Here is a 17533-nt window from a genome sequence, read left to right as displayed (position 1 = left end):
GTTATTTCCTAAACCCACTTCCAACAATCAACGATTCGTTTACTTAGAATTGTATATTTATATATATTTTGCGTGATACATTTATAATTATATCCCATATTATTTCGTTAGTGGCAGTATACAGTGTAAGTTTGTTAAAATAGCTGCGGATCGGTATCAATCAATGATTCCAGCGTTAGAGTAAAATTTAATTAAAACGTTAAAAAACAAAATACTGATAAACTAATACTGATAAACAAAATACTGATAACTGAAAATGTTTGATAAAGTTATTTGGAAAAGCTCACGGGATTCTTGTATATGACGTATAGACCGTGTTTCGGCTTGTTTTTGTGATACATGAACGCAGACGAACGTACAATCCTCCAGCAATGTTTTACGATCTCTCACCTACTTCCAAAGATCGTAAAATTCTATGAATGATTTTACCGTTCTTCTGGGGCGGAGATAAAGCGTTGAGGGTTCCCTTTTCTACAGCATATCGAGGAGTTTTTCGCAGATTCACGCAGTGAAAAATGGGTACCTGTGACAAGGTCGTTGTCTCGTTTAAGCAGCCGAGTAAAACGACGTATCGATTCACGAGCCTTCTTATCATTCGCAGGAAGCTTAATCACCTTCTACTTCATACATATTTAACGAAAGCACCTCATACATATTTAGTAACATCGCTTCATAGCATTTTGCGCTGATTAAACCCGGAATTTTTCCGAATCAAGAATTAATTCGTGATTTATGTATCGTACATCGTATCACGTATATTACTGTCATCCTTTACAATCCAGCTACGTCTAAGTTTTAGTCTACGCTCATATCTAAGCGATGATTCTTTTAAAAGTCGCCAACAATAGCTAATGATATCCCAGAGTCGTTTAAACATTTAGGACAGCGGTCGTAACATTTCGCGTTGCTCTCATTCTTGCAATTACAATGGGTACAGAAGTTTCCAACAGTTTCTCGATGTAAATCAGAACAGCTGTGAACAAAAGAACCTATTTCGTACAATTTATTCTACGAACGCGACAGAAAATTCGTTTTCACGTGGGGAGAAACACCTTGCCGTGTTAGAAAATAGCGTTCTCCACCGCATAGACGCGTGAACATGCTATAAATTGTGTTGATGGAAAAAAAAAAGATAAAAGCTGCAAAGAAGGTGGCATACTCAATTTTCTGCTCCACGTGTTTCATTAAGTTTTTTACCTTTATAATTAAATTTCATATATATGTAAAAACCTGTCACACATTACATCATTGATCGTTACAATGTTTCTGCATTAATCGTAATTATTTTATCAAAATTTAACTATATTACGATTTTTGCAAATGTTGCACATTTTCACGCGATTGCATACACCTCTTCTGATGATTCGTTCATCTCATCGATTCAAAACGTTAAACATTGTTCATCGAAAATTATCAATTAACGAAAATAAAATATCATCGGTTGCATTGAGGCGCAAGAACGGAAGCTCTTGGAAAAAATATATTTCATACGCACCAATCTGGAATACCTGCACTTTACAAAATTGCATGCAATATAAAATAAAAATGTTGGCTGTTAGCTGAGCACCGGTACTCGTTTTAAATCAGTGCGGAATTCGTTTCGCTTTTTGACAAAGAGCAGTGCTCTTGATACCCCTTTCTTTGGTAAACATCATATCATATCGAGCATTATTCTCTAATAAAAATGTTCCTTTGTAAAAAAATATTTGATTATTACAACTTTTTTTAATTAAAAAGCGTTGTGCTTCTAACTAAAGATTTCAATTAATTTATGAATATTCATAATTCTATATTTTTCGTCCGAGAATCATTCCTCCAAAAAACCTTTCCACAGTTATATTGGTGGACATACAAGTGTAAGCTTTTTTCTGTTAAAATATGCATACTGATAGATTACAGAAGCCTCCCAACAAATTCGAGATTCACTCTCTCTGATCCGTTACAGAACGAGGTAACGTCTCGTTATAACGCCTCATTTGCATGGGATAAATAAATGAAATTTTACGAGTTTTCAGGATTCGTGTGATTTATAAATCGAGCTATCTCTTTCAGCGTTCCGTTTCTGATATTCGAATTCCTTTTTCTGGTATTAGAACGAGTATCTTCAACATTGATCAACGTAAAAGCTTGGGACGTTTACTTTTAACGTCTCTCTTTTTATCTGTCGATATCAGTTGCGACGATGACGAAAATCGTCGAACGACTTGAAGGATTCGAGATTTAGTTCTGGTTCGATGATAGTCGCTTGATTCAACTTTGTTCGTGCCATTTTATGGGCATTTAGAAGAGGAAACTGTAGTAAAAGTTGTATTAAAGAAGTTTAAAGCAAGTTTAAGAAGGTAATCCACGTGTTCCGTCTGTTTATGAGATGACTTTTTTTTCAAGAGCAAAAGATGACACTTGGAACATATTGTTAAAGAAAGAATTTACTTAGGCAATTTTTAGCAGTGTGAACAAGTAGTCTGGAGACACAGAAAATAAGTTATGAAGTCGCTTACGAAGATAAGTTGAAAAACCGACATAAAAATATTATAAAACAATTCCTGTTTTTTATTTCTTTATTTTTTGGCAATTCGTTCATTGAAATGTTCCAACAGATGCAGTCTTCAATGTCTAATTTGATTATATCGTGTAAACTACTAGATCCCTTTCCTTGGCAAGTTACGAGCTTTTTCGACTTTCTAGTTTCTCATTTCCAGTAACACGTTTTGCTTTTAAGCAAAACAGATAAAGAAGTGGAAGATCACATCCGGAGATAGAATTTAAATAGGCCACGATAGTTTTCCATTTCGCTTGGCATGCATTTTATCCGGTAACGCACTTACGCAGAGAAACGGCAAAATTTATGCAACACGTTAACAACGTCCGAGATTCTTTCTTATGAATCACGTAACGCGATGAGCACAAATTTTAAACGAAGCGGAACGAACAATTATCAGAACGTTTCAATTCACGTGTATCGAGTTAACAAGGCAGGGTCGATGTTGCTGAACTCCCCGTATACTCGCAGTATAAATTAATTTCAGTGTTCCTGATGAGCTTAAACTTCTAACGTCACGTACTTGCCTGACTCGTCGTCCTTTACCTTCTGTTAAATTTCTGCCAACTTGTTTTACAACATCCACGCCGTGCGTAATTTATGGCAGCTGAGAAATTTCTTAAGTCCGACAGGCGTCCAGCGAAAACTTTCGCACCTCTTAGCAGACTGTGCACCGTAATTGGAGATAATATCGAGTCGAAACAAATTTCATCAAGCTCGAATTCTGCAAAGAACATTCGAATGCTGTGAAAAAGCATTAAAGAAATAAAGCGTAGCGAGCGATTCAACAGATCGAAACAATCGTAAGGGAACTTTTCGCCCAGGGGTTGAATCGAAATTCAATCGGAAAGCATGATCGCAGCCCCAGCTTAAAATATCATAGTTACGGATGGCACGTAATAAGATAACTTTGCGAATCTTCGAGCTTATTCGACTTATAACTTCCACATACTTGCAAGATTGTTCTTCATGCTTATAACTCACCGTTGAACGGCACCAAAATGTATCTCCGATATTTTACGATCGTTGTTGTTGCTCGGCACGAAATTCATGGCCGTTTTAACGTCTGACACGCTTAAAACTCTCAACTAAGAGACTCTCGCAAAGATGAAATTATAAATGAAAAGAAAATTTATATCTTCAGAATTTTCAATCTCGAGCCATAATGTACTCCAAATATTTTTGTAACATTAGTCTTGCCGGTTGGATCGAAAACGCAGAGGAAAAATGATTAAACGTTACAAGGCTCGAATTCTATTTGATCTCTCGTTCGCTGTAGTGGCCAAATAAATCGATGTAACAGCTGATCGAATTTAAGGTGAAACGCGTTTTTGGCGACTGGTACGTCTTTCCCTTGTTGAGAAATTTATTGACACAGGCGGGCTATAGAAAATCAATAGTGCCGGACTTTAGGGTGTCGAGCGTGACGACCTACCCCACGAGGAAAAAAGCTTCCATGTGTGCGTGTACGCTCTCAATTCGTAATTTTCTTCTTCTGTATACGTAACTCTAATTTATTCTGTACCAAAGTCGAAGAACATGGATTGATTAATGCAAGGATAATTAACGATTGATGGTATCAAGGAAATAATCGATGCGACATACGACCGATGGTTAAATTTATGAATATTCGATCGATACTTCCTGGCTTGATAAGTGTTTGTCACGTTGAACAAATTCGCAATTAGTCATCTCTCATAATTTTCATGATTGTGATAGTATTTCGAAGACCGACGTACATGAGAGTGCCCTTAGGTGGATCTGGGTCGAATGGAAATTTTCTCTTGATAAATTCCATTCCTTCATTTTATCCCTCCCAGAATTTTGATAAAGTTTTAGGATCATTAAAGTTGATGTTGAAATACTTCAATTTATCGTTAGTGGCCACTGGACTTTTGGATTAATAGTCTTCGAAAATCAGAAAATTTGTGCGGGAAAGATTCCTACAGGGCTCCCAATTCTATTCCTCATTCTCGTCTTCGTTTTTTTCTGATCGTAAATCAGTTCGGGATAGCACGCATTCTTTCGTTGCCTGTAACACCCCCGATCATTATAGTTCGGGAAAAAAGGAATCTACGAAGTAAAATAAATGCTATGTTATTATGTTACTTTAAGAATGTAATGGAATTTTTTTATTGATGGATATCTAGAAATTTATGTATTTAATATTTGTATACGTTTTATAAACTTATGAAACAATATGAATTCGGTATATCTAGCATACAAATATTATTAACTAGATATGGATTGGCAAGTATAATAAAGTAGGTACAGCGGCGTTAAATTCTTAAGTTTTTTAATTAAGTTGATGAACCGATTGGCCGGCGATTTATAAAACGCAAAAGGAGGGCTACGAAACAGGTGGGAAGCGTAAACTAGGTCGTATAAATTGCAGCACCCTGGTTTGGTTCCGTCGGGAAGACCAGATCGTCAAGCATGAAACCATCTTTTATCCCACATCGACCGAGTTCCATCTTCAGCGTATCCACAAATTGAGAAACCTTGTCTTTCGTTATGATGGCCACTACGCATCCGCCCCATCTGCTCGAAATAAAATCACATTGGTGCATTGCATTCTTAATTCCATCTCCTTTCTTATCGACTAACGCATAATACATATACACTATTAATTTCTCATGATGTTTTGGGTAACTAGTGAATTTTCTACGCTTGATATACATAACGTTACAATCTTCATGTCATTAGATTGCGTGTCATTGGGTTGTAACAGTAATTTCTTCGATCCCCAACGCTGGAAATTGAACACACCCATGGATCGATCTACTCTCATCGAGGCGCATATTTAGTACCGAAAGCTTCTAACAGTATTATGATTTCTTGCAAACAAAAATATGAGAAAAATGTTTCGTACAAAATATACACCCGAGAGAATCTTTTATTCTAAATAAAGAAAAAATTTATTTTCGAAACTGTAAAAAGCTTCCAAGGTTCGTCACGAATTTAACGCTGTATTTCTACCCAGAATCTAACGAATATTGGACTCTAGTTGATAGTGAGATAATTAATGTCGTGTAAAAGATCAGAATCACTACAGAATCAGGATTTTTTTTAAAGAAGATTTAATATCTAACTTGTCCAAAACCAGGAATCATTAGAATTCCTCTCGTTCGCGAGGTTTTGAATTCAATAGTAGAATTTGAACTGTTTTCTCTTTTCCAGCCCCTTTGATCGTTCACTTCGATCGTCTTGAGGATATACAACACCTTACGTCTGCACGTTTAAATTTAATTTACACCTCGCATGTAGTACGGTGGCGCGACTGTTATCCAAGTCCCAAGTTCTACTTACCCTGCTCCCGTGAGCCTTGCCCCGAGTGCGCCGCAAGCCATAGCTTTGTCGACGAGAGCGTCGACGTTGGGATGGCTGCACTCGTACAGCTCGCGCAAGCTGGCGTGGCTGTTCGACATCAGCTCTCCAAGCTGTCGTAGCTTTTCGTCCTCCGGTAGAGCGTTTTCCTCGCTGGTATGCCGAAACTCGACCACTCTGTCCGCCTCTAAAATGCACATTTAATCGGCCGAAATTTAATAATCGCATCAATAACAACATTATTGTACACGTAGTCGATAATATTGATCGAGTCTCTTATATACCGTTCGACAACCCGTTCATACAAAATTTAAAGGGTAATTTCATAAGCTACCGTATGACGAATATTAAAAGTAACGAAAGTACATTTATGATAAGTAATTTTGTAAATCCGTCAAATATGCTATTAACGATAGCAGTTCATAAGCAAATGGGATATTTTCCATACGTGGCATCAACAGTAAGTTGTTGCCAGTCGTTAGCTTATTACTATTGATTTTCAACTTATTTCAGGGTAGAGAATTACCTCTTAAATTCTCCAGCAACAGTTATCGAACATTATGTATTATCTTCGAACGTGCAGGTCGTTTAAAGGAATTTAATCGTTTTAAGTAGTTTGTTAATGCTGGAGCTGCTATTATTCACGATCGAGTAACGATGTAACGAATGTTGCATGAAAAGCTGAAATTTCACGAAAATTATTATAAACGGAATCATGACTATACAGAGTATGCTATTTCGTAGTGAGCTGCCCTTTCGCGAGCTTTTGTTCATTTGTTCGGTGATGTTCGATTCGAGACTTGTCCCTCGGCTAACGATAATCTAGCATTGATGTAGTTGTAAGAGAGAAACAAAATTAAAGGTTCTCGTTGCGTTTCCGGGCCAATAAAGTTTACGGTTTTTAGTATTGTACAATAGAACGCGGCCAGTCGCGAACAAATAGCGGTCGCAATCGATAAACTGTCGCTACGAGGATTTATTGTTTCAGGAAAGAACGCGTGCAAGTGATTGATAAGCGATACTGTTCTTTCCTGCCGTCGGATGAAAGACTCCTCGATTCTCCCGATAACATACCAGAGAGCATCTCCACTGTTCTCGTTTTTCGTTCGTGACGATCCCCTGAAAACCGAGAGACGTCCTCTGGATTTCAACGGGATGTAGCATTTGAAACTCTTTCATCGTTTATACGCACCGTTAAATTACCTCTCCGCCAAATAACGTCGACATTTGCATACATGAATTATTCCGTTGAAAATGCGGCTGAAATCAGGCGAGAACTTTCCCGAGCGAAATTACAGTATAAATAAAACGCTGTTTACCGCTGGAATTTTTAGATTCCTTTTTAGCATTATCGCGAATTGGAAAGAATCGCGCTATAATATTTGGTTGAAGAATCTAGCAAAAGGAATACTTTGCAGTGTCTTCGGGTCGCCAGAAAACAATTTTTCCAGAGATTCTGTTACCTTGGTATACATGAAGAGCGCGTTGCCTTAGTTTAAACGTTTGCTTATCGTTGAAGGATTGTCGCAACGATATCTCTTTGAGACTCTCGTTCGTCGTGTCAAGGCTTCTGCTGATCTGAAAAACGATTGCCAACAGGGCCTCGTACAATTTACGGAGAAATGTTAAGATTAAAATATTTTAAACTCATCCGGACGACACGTATGCATATAATTATATACTATAGAAAGTATTCTAATTACGAAAATTCGGTACTGTAAAAATGAAATGTACAACTCACTTGAGAAGGCGTTTCAATGGACAATATTGATGGCAATATTGATGACAACATGCGAATGGCTGTTTTACAGCCATTGTGATATTTGAGAAAAGGTATTGACGTTATCGTTATCGAAGTCACGTCAACTGCATACCTCGTTCAGGGTATATGGTTCTTCGTGAAGGTCCGTCATTACTACGGAGACCATTTCGTCTAAGCTGACACCAAGGCTTTCTTGGACATCGATTAATCTGTGGACGCGTTCCCAGGGTTTGTTCCTTCTCTTTGCTATCATCTATATGTATATATGAACCAGTGGATTAACTCTACTTCGATATCGGTTAGAGTCGCTTCGAATTTTTAATACAAAACTGTTGAATCAACGCGAAACAATTTTCATCTTTTTTAGAACCAAAAAATAATGAAAGAGAAATAAAAAAAAGTCTTGTAACAGTTAGTTTACATGAGAGCAGATTGTTCGGGTTGCTTTTAAAAGTTTAACGTTGTTTCTGACGACGGGTAAACGCTCGACCAAACGCATCAATCAAAGTCAACTGTTCGACGACCGTAAAACTGAATCGAAGCACAGTCTCGTTAGTCGCTCTGAAGCACCCTGTTCGAAGTTCAAACGTTTCTTCGAGCACTATCGCTAAGTCGAAACTAACAAATGCGTTTCTGAATGCTCCTGCAACACCTCCTTTATTATCACCGTGGTATTAATTGCTTAAATATTTCATGCAAAGAGAAACCGTTCGAGAATTTATTTCAACGTCAAACTTTGTTCGCTTGCCGAGCTGAGCTCGCTCGATCCCAAAGTATTCTAAGGAAACTCGTTATTGAGATCTTCAAGCGGAGGATTTATCTCGATTTAATTAATCAGCTCGTGCTAACGGCAAAAAGATTGCGACTTTGCCTAACAAAATTCAAGGAATTATGAGACACTTCGTTCAAAAGCAAGTAGACGCGTTTCAAGTTGCTTAGGCATTAAGAACGAATGAAATTGAATTGAACGAGGCAAGAACCCGGTATACTCGAAGCATAGAAAATGAGAAATGGTTACCTGCGCGGCCAATCGACATTCCACAACCCTTAAATTAAAATCGGTCGTAGAAGCTTTGTTGTGACAAGCCTGACTGTGCGCTATTACGAACACTGCTGTTTTCGGTAACGTGACGTCGGTACCACGCAAGGGGTTGAATTCGATTAGCATTGCAGAACCTTCGTAAGCATTGAACAAGATTACTATAAATATATTTGTAGCCGTAAATCCCGCATTAATAATCAAACCATCCGAGATTTACCCCTCGAACGGTAAAATATGATTACCTGACTTTCCAAGGAACGCGATTGCCTGGTCCATTCCACCACCTTGGGTGCCAATGTATCTCTCAGCCTCGGCGCTTATGGTAGCCAACTTCCGTTTCGACAATTGGTGCTGGAACAAAAAACGATTTCGATCCTTCAATCCCGTATTCGATCTAAACTTGTATGTCTCTTCTTGCTCCTTTCCTATTCGTTTCTAAGTCGCAGCGATCGCGTGAGGAATGCAATAACAAATATATTTACAAATATATCATTCGAGTCCTAAAGGTAGCGTTACTTTCGCTAATTGCGAGAGCGACGGAGCGACCCATGAACGAATTCACCGGAAATGCAAACTTTCTTCGATCCTGCCGACTGAGAAACTTGCCAGAAAACTTCCAGAATTGCTAATTAAATTTATTTTAAATTAAAGATCGAGTGCCACCAGTTGGAAAACGTCGAAATACGAACGAACGGATGGCAAAGGAGTTATTATGTCTTCGGTGGTTCGTTTCAAGGTACAGATTTACATGTTCCATTCATAATTACTATACTTTTGAGCGAGATGCGATCGACACACAAACAAGAAATAATTTTCTGAGCTAATGGCACATTCAATTTTCGAACATCCGTTACGGGAAGGTATCCCCACGGGCGAAGCAAGAAATTCCAACGAGATCGCCTAACGGGTAGAAAAGCAGCCCTTTCATCGAACGGTCCTTTCAACCCCCGTGAAGCTGCTGGTAATAGCGCTTTTTGCGAACGCCGAACTACAATTGATCGATACAGTGAAACGCGCAAGAACCGAACCATAGAAATTCTATGCAAAAACGAACGAATCTTCTAAATCCCGTTCAATTAAAATAAAACAACGTTTCGTTTCTCCTATCAGAACTGTGGAACATTCGTGATAAAATGCATGCGAGGTCAGCGATCCATTCCACCAGGCGAATTAACGATATCCGGCGGTGTTTGCAATTTCATTCGTGCATAATGACATCAGGGGATTGATTTCCTGGTTAATAAAGTTCCAGTGGTTAGGCATACATTGGTTGTAACTACGTTTTATTCCCCTTGGGGCAAATAGAAGTGCGAATAATGAATGAAAGATGTATTAGACACTTTTCGGACGCTCCATCGGCAGATGGGCGGTGTATAATTTCAAAAATTGTCCTCGTGACTTCGCTGAAAAAGACATTAGAGTTCTGAGAAGTTTTCTCATCGATCTTGAGAGCTTCGGGAACGGGAGAAGGGAAGGTAAGACGAAGCTCCATTGCGGCGGCGAGGGAGAAGAAAGGGTGAGATTTCACTTACCTTCGCAGGGCAGAAATCTCCTCTCGTTCCGCTGTCTCTGACAACGGGGAACAGCTGCAGCGACAACACGTCGAAATATCGTCGGCGTGCGTGTGTACGTGATTTAATCAGAACGAAATGGATGCACTCAGAATGTGACACTGATACCCCGTGCAGCCTGTTAATCACGTAGCCTTAGAAATATCGCGACTCTCACCCGCGAACTTCTGCCACTCTCCGTTCGTTAGTCAAACATTTCTCGCTTGGAAGTATTTTCTTATGTCGCTTACTTTTGGTGCCTCCCTTTCCCTGTAACCTGTGCGACGTTCAATTTTCAACTCGTCTTTTTCATGGTTTTTTCCATATTCTCTTCGTGCAATTGTTTTGTATTTAATTTAAACGGAAACTATAGTCCCTCTTAATAGAATGGAAGGAGAAATATGGTCACATTTTTAGTATAAGGGTTATTAAATTACTTATGAGTAATTTTTCTCGACATAAAATCAAACAGATTGTCCAGCTGGATGAGTATTTCGCAAATGTTCTTCTTAACAGAGGACAATGTTAGACGCAGATTGAATCACTCTAAAAGTGACGATTAATGGCGTGGGTAGCTTTTTTTGGACACTTTTTTAAACTGATGGTCGCGTTAGGATTAAATGCGAGGAAAAAAGAAGTGGCACGAATGAATATACGGGCAATAATGAAAGAAGCGATAGTGTAGTCCGTTGACCGACGTAATTACATAATTAGCCGTAATTTTTAAGCTCTTGTACTCTACCATGAACGAGACTTATGGTAATGGAACGTGTCGTAATTAGCAACAACTATGCTTAAAAGCCTTTGAAGTACATCTTTTTAATATTTATCGCCAGATAGTAGAAGCTATAATTGAATGATTCAAACGTGGCTCAAAGAAAAAAGTGATAAGAGAATTCAAATCAAGAGAACGCAAATTTACTCTAGTCGTAATTAAATAAACGCTCTTTGAAAGAATGGCGAGTGAACTCTGATACGATCCCTAATACTGTGTTCAGTGTGAACGACAACTTTATTTAGAAAAATGTGCTTTCTGAAATTTTCTTCCATTATTCATATTTCACCTTGGAACTTATCTGACACACGGTCTGCCCTTCCAACTTGTAACAAAATACTTTTTAATGCGGTTCAATAATACATTTCAACATCTGTACAGATAGAGTCGGTTACTGGAGCTTTTCCATATCCACCACGATTACCTTGATGAATTTATTTTTCGATAAAATATTTAATTTGTACGACTGACAATTTCAATGGCATCTGTTTAAATCGATTGAGGGGCAATAATTTATAAATCGAATGATAACAGACGCTATGATGAATAAAGAAGAATACTTATATGAGTGAAGAATACTCACCTGACTGGCGTGCACAGTAAGAAGAACAGCGGCAGAGACCAGAGCACTCGAGCTCGAGAGACCTGAATTAGGAGGAATGTTACCCCAAACTGCAGCCAAGATTCCCGAAGGTACGTATTTCTGCGGGATCGCTTCAAGAGCTCCTTTCATGCCGCAAAGGAAATATTTGTACCACTCTGGACCATTGCCGGTACCGCCGATGCAAACACTGTGCAGAAAGCGTCACATTTATTTATTTCCTCTTTTCACGTTCGTGTTGCATTATAGTTTCTCTTATTTCCGGATTATTTCCTTCATTCTCTCGGAAAAAGTAGGTGAAGAGGTGAGGAACGAAAAGAAATCACTGGTAGATTTTTTAAAAACTAAAGATGAATATGTTTAAAGTACTATAAATTAGCGTTTGTTTTCTATGTTTAGAATACGTTGAAAAAAAGTTGCATATTGTCCAATTTACCACTTGGTATAAAACATAAGAATAAAAAAAGAGATTTCTCATATACGAAATTTTATAACAAATAAAAATATTTTCAAGAGTACTTTGCACGAAAAGTTGAACACTTTTTTTTACAGCTTTTCTAAATTTTACCGAACAGCGAAGATGTTGATAATGTTTAACGACCACCACCATTTTAACTCTTATTTCTTATTACACAGCGCTCCCTGCACCCCATACAAGATATATCAAACATTCGTTATACTGTTCCCTTTATGCTGGATACACTCATGCATATTCTGCTGGAAATTTTACGTTTGCCTTTTTTATTCAAGGGATTAGTTTCTTTTATAATAACGCGTGCAAATTTCACGGACTCCCGGATACGTATTATACACGTAAAAGCTGGCGGAAATAACATGGAATAACAAAGTACATAGTCGTAAGGACGGGAAAATTACCACGGTTTCTAGAATTATCCTCTTTTCATTTGCATCGCAGCGAACTTCATTTTTCTTCTCTCGCCGGGAGGACCGAAGTTATTATATGCGAAAGTTATTCCTATTCTGTGCTCGACGTCGACGGGGGAAAGATTAATCAGAGGAACTGCAACAAGTCAGTCGACTTCTTCTTCAGTTTCATTCAATCCTATTAAATTCAAATTCGGCATCATTAAGGTGAAACGTTACTGCACCAATGACGAAAACTAATTCCTCTATTATGCAATCACCCGTGGAATTCATTTTCTTCCCCTGGGTTTGTTTGAAATTCATTAATTTGTTGGATCCCGTTTTGGATACTTCCGGAGGAATCAAGTGCAACTTATTGAGAGATTTTGAAGGTTTATTCAGACGTAAGTTCTGCATCTAAGTAATGACTACAGAAATTCAAGGTATGATGAAAATTACCTTAGTACTTATATGGTTAAGGATGAATAAGTCAAGATATAAAGATTAACGAACAGGCAAAAGGCAGGGGATGAATAAGCAGGTGCGGGAGTCTAGAAAAATTGGAATTTAGTAGTAATTAAATTTGCATTAGATCTAGTTGATTATTTAATTCTTTCGAATTATTACAACGAGTTGTGAATCAACAGGAGTCCAGTTTGCTTATGGATAGTAAGCTTTAAGAACATTGAACTTATCAATGACGAGTTACCTGTAGATAAACGATAACAATTCCTACGAACGCAACGAACGACAGCTTCATCAGTTGTTGTTCTGATCACTGTTAATCATTTTGCAATAGTTGCTGTTTCCCTCAAATATTTTCCCTTCAATATTTACAGCGGCATTTCTACATCGTTTCACAGACATTTAGAAGAAATAAGAATACGTTTCAAGGAAATCGATCGAATGGATTTTGTAAAATTTCGTATATAAAATTAACTTTTTTTCGTAATTACTATAATTTTACATAGCCAAGGTTAATAAGGAAAAGTAGTAAAACGAAGTGAAAGAAATTTACCGTTCTTCTCTAACAAAGAAAACAAATAAAACAATGTTGTGTTACGAGTCAACATTTCGCTTTAATCTTTCACCGTTTGCTGCGGAGACACTTTGACGTTTCGTCGATATCATTCGTATCGCGTCTCGATAAATAATTTCGTGAACAGATCGACGATCGGAAGAACGTTCCACGAGCGTGGCTAACAATCACAATTAACCGTGAATTTTTCGGCCTGTAATAGGAGATTTGCTATCGACGGCCGCTAAACACCGCGCCACTAATTAAATTACATGGCCAAGGTTTATCGTGCCACCTTTCATTTTATTACGGCCTCTTTAATCCGATGTAGTCGCGTTCACCAGCGCGCCACGGTTTTCCGGCAAATTAGTTTCACGTCAGGTCGAATGCCATTTATTTTTGTCCCCGCGAGAAATGCACCGCGGAAATTTCTTACGGTGAAATTGCATTCCAATCCTCTCTCTATGGAATTTTGTATTACATCGTGGCCTCTTTCCTATCCAGCAATTCACATCCTAATCCACAATGGTGGAACGAATTTTGCATGTACCATTAAAATTCAATTTGAGAACGAATTTTCACTTCCAGTGAACGATTGCCAATTTTTTATCTGAATTAACATGTACGCGTTGGACAGTCATTCACGATTTATTACTGGTATTATTTAGATTTGCGAAATAAAACCGACGAATTTATGATGCTCGACTAAATTGGAAACTTTGTAGGAATCGTTTGACATTACTTTACGCGTGTTGCCGATCAGAATATTTTTGTACGTTGAAGTTGAGCGAAAGATTGAAGGGGAAGCAGGCGATAAATGTATAACTCGACCCTGCATCGTGTTTGCGGAAGCGAAGTCTAGTACGACACTTCAATTACTTGCGCCCTCGAAAGCTTGGGACGAATTAAGTTTGTCCTTAATAATTGAACCTTCCGGTATGTCTTGCCGGTAGGCCTCAGGGTAAATAAATAGCGCACTCTAAAGTTGCGCTGCGTTAAGTTGCTCGCTCGTAACAAAGCTCAACATTTTCGAGAAACTTCAAGTATTCATTTTGATGTTCAACAACTTTCAAGAACATAGAATTAAAGCGCCCTCGAAACTATTGTAAAAGCTAACGATTCTTGCTAGATTAAAGTACAATTCGATTAATAATATTTCTACTCACCTAATATCGTTAAAATTGCATCGGAAATCAGTGTACTTCGGATCCAGGTTGGTAAGACGAACGTCATTGTCCTTTGAGAGCGCTGCGGCAACAAGTATGTCTTGCTCGATGGCCATCGGGCAAACGCTATATCCGCAATAATCGATGTGCTCGCCAATTAAATTAACTCTGCGAACAGATAATTCAAAATTACTCAGCAAGCGATTACACGAGAGTAAAGCTCGATAGTTGTACAAATTATGAACAACAATAAACGATTATAACTAGAAGTTATAAATGTTTACCTTCCAGGTACTCTTATAAAGAATATAGGCTTGGTACTGTATTTCGACTGAAAATGATCAGACAAAATATTTAGCCGTTTCAAGAGCTTTTCGTCCGGTTGTAAAATGGGGACTTGATCTTTTGGTTCCATACCGCATCCATCAGCTGTGTTGCACGACATGTCTGGAAAACATATACGTATTCAATCGTAATAAAATTCGCAATGCTTACTTCAATTTTCTAAAATGCAAAGTTCAATTTTTCATTCATTGGATTGCGCGTGAGAGTTACGGGGGAATTGTACGAAATCTCGTATGAAAATTGCATCAAGATGAATTCCATTGCGGATAATGACGCCCCGGATGAAAATGGCGAATGAGGTCACAGGTATTAACGTAATTACACTGTTGCGCAAGATAGTGGACTCGTCGAAGTGTAAAATGTGTTCTGTCAAAGTGAAACATCAGAGAAGATTTAGGAAATCGTGCATGAACAATTGATGCCCATCATAAAACAGAATTGCCACTGTTTTCAACTATCTAAAATATTTTAAAAATTATATCGAACAATTTTACACAAACTCGTTATCTAAATGATTCATCATCAGTATCATCGTTGCAATAAATTATTCTTTAGTCACTTCCGTATTTAACAAATAACAAACGAAATGGTTTTCATTGCTTCAACCACGCAAAAAATATAATAGTAAAGACATTTTTTCGTCGCGAAATGTTAAGAGAATAAATTTTGAAATTTAAATAAATTCAACCTAAATATGCTAAGTACCGTATTTGATACCATTTATATGTAAGCACATGCAAACACTTGGTGGTTGCAGAAATATTATCTCTATTAAGAATGATTCAAATAACTTATTTAAGGCTATAAGTTTGAAGACGATAGTTGATAACTACTCAAAACAGATAGTTGAAAAATAATTAACCGATCACAGGTTGGCGCCAAGAGTTCGGTTATCCCGAAAAATAGTCAGAAGTTCGAACTATATTTGTTTCAGCATCAAGAAGAAATTAAAGATCTATTGAAATACAGTGTGTCCACAGTTGATTGATAAATTTATATAAAATTTCCTTCGCTGTGTGGCATGTTCCTATGTGGCACAACAATGATGTTACTTACGCAGTAGAATGCAGATACAGGGTACAGAGTAATCAACACTCTAACACGGAGTAATTATCACTACAGTTAAGCGTTGCACTGCCCCCTACAACTATTAATCACGGTTTGACTTTATTACTTAATATTTTAACATTTCTAATCATTTTACGAATAAAACCAGTATTCAAAATTGTGGAATGTTGCTGTAAAATAGCCTGCGTTGTTAAACAAATCTAGTACAATGCGCTACAAACATTTTTACTATGATAAGCTCTTTATCATCTTCCTTCCCGGTAGATACGTCAGTTTTCAAATACAATGGTAACTAGAGAACGAACTGCGGTGAAATTTTAAATTTCTGTCTCATAGGGGGCAGTATTACATATAGCTGCATACTAACTCTACACTAATTCGCGTGAGTTTCGTGAACGTAGACTCCGTTTTCATTGGATATCATTGTATGAATATAAAAGTAAATGCCTACCGAAACATGTATAGGCTTGTTTGTATACGTGTAGACGTGGTAGGACTGGTCGCATCAGCTTTTAAGTCCAATTATAAAATTGTGGAGAATGTGTTCTTATGACAGAATTTTTGATTGGTGAATAGCGAAATAGTTAGAATTAGACAGACGTACCTGTTACCACAGTCACTCGTTTTATTCTTCAAAATGGCGATATGTTGCTATCACAGTTGTTATCACAGTCACGTTTTATCATATCAGTACGTTGTGTTTTTTCGACACGCGTGTTGAGGATGTGGAATTAGACGACTTATCGATCAGAATGACTGGTTTCTATAGGGTTTAACGCATTGCCACTGGTGACGCTACTAATATGTGGCGCGAATGTCAACGGTATGTCTTGGCGGTCTCTTCGAATTCGTTTCAAATTCGTAACAACATGGAACTACAGATAGACCGCGGAATAAGCCCATTACTCCGTGCATTTCAGAATTCTTTCTTATCATATTAATACATCTATCCCCTGATTTACACGATTTCACTTTTACACGGTTTTTCAAATCCAGGATAGTTGACGAGCGTGGCATGAGTCCGCGCCAAAGTCTTAGCGCGCTAAGATGCATCACGTTACTCAATTTTTTAGACGGGCGGTCCAAGGGCAGATTGGCAAGCCGAAGTCTCGCTCCAATAGACTCTCGCAAGTTTGTTTTCAATTTACACGGTTTTCTAAGGAACCTATCTTCAATGTAAATCAGAGGATAAGTGTATAACATACATCTCGAAACACCGAAGTCGGATGACAATCGTGAGTTTCCCCACAGTGAAGTTCCCGCAAATCTTCCCTACTCTACCTTCTTTGTCGAGCTACGCTCTTTTTCCACACTTCTTTTCCTGTCGTCGTGGTTCAATTATTGTCCCGAGTCCACTAGTCCACCCGTCTGCCATCCATGATTCTTCTTCCAAACTTAAATCCATCCTGTACACTCGGAGGAAGTAGAAGCAACAGCTATCGCATAATCGTGGGAGCCACGTGTGGCGGAAGAAAG

The 17533-nt window shown here is 38.0% G+C and overlaps 1 protein-coding gene across 2 annotated transcripts; it reads right to left on the bottom strand.

The window, feature by feature from the left end:
• Positions 1-4776: 4776 nt before the first annotated feature.
• Positions 4777-16797, bottom strand: Galk (N-acetylgalactosamine kinase). 2 transcript variants are annotated; one of them, XM_076904266.1, is made up of 10 exons: positions 16662-16793; positions 14929-15091; positions 14645-14812; positions 11579-11786; positions 8913-9021; positions 8647-8804; positions 7741-7881; positions 7330-7444; positions 5849-6053; positions 4777-5080 (listed from the first exon to the last, which is right to left on the bottom strand). In XM_076904266.1, the coding sequence occupies exons 2-10, from the start codon at positions 15087-15089 to the stop codon at positions 4915-4917; spliced, it is 1431 nt and encodes a 476-aa protein (XP_076760381.1). In that variant the 5' UTR covers positions 15090-15091; positions 16662-16793; the 3' UTR covers positions 4777-4914. The 2 variants fall into 2 exon arrangements, with proteins under 2 accessions (XP_076760381.1, XP_076760382.1); XM_076904267.1 differs by lacking the exon at positions 14929-15091 and having other exon boundaries at positions 16662-16797.
• Between the last annotated feature and the right edge of the window lie 736 nt (positions 16798-17533).

The sequence above is a fragment of the Xylocopa sonorina genome, chromosome 11, assembly GCF_050948175.1.
Source record: "Xylocopa sonorina isolate GNS202 chromosome 11, iyXylSono1_principal, whole genome shotgun sequence".
Classification (NCBI taxonomy): domain Eukaryota; kingdom Metazoa; phylum Arthropoda; class Insecta; order Hymenoptera; family Apidae; genus Xylocopa; species Xylocopa sonorina.
Note: the sequence above shows the minus strand (reverse complement) of the source record. Positions and strands in the feature narration are given on the sequence as shown.

Coding starts and splice junctions, on each gene's coding strand:
- Galk (XM_076904266.1), bottom strand. CDS start 15,089: ATGTCGTGCAACACAGCTGATGGATGCGGTATGGAACCAAAAGATCAA. Junction 11,787..14,644: donor TGCAATTTTAACGATATTAG/GTGAGTAGAAAT, acceptor CTTTCTGCACAG/TGTTTGCATCGGCGGTACCG. Junction 5,081..5,848: donor GCAAGGCTCACGGGAGCAGG/GTAAGTAGAACT, acceptor TATTTCGAGCAG/ATGGGGCGGATGCGTAGTGG.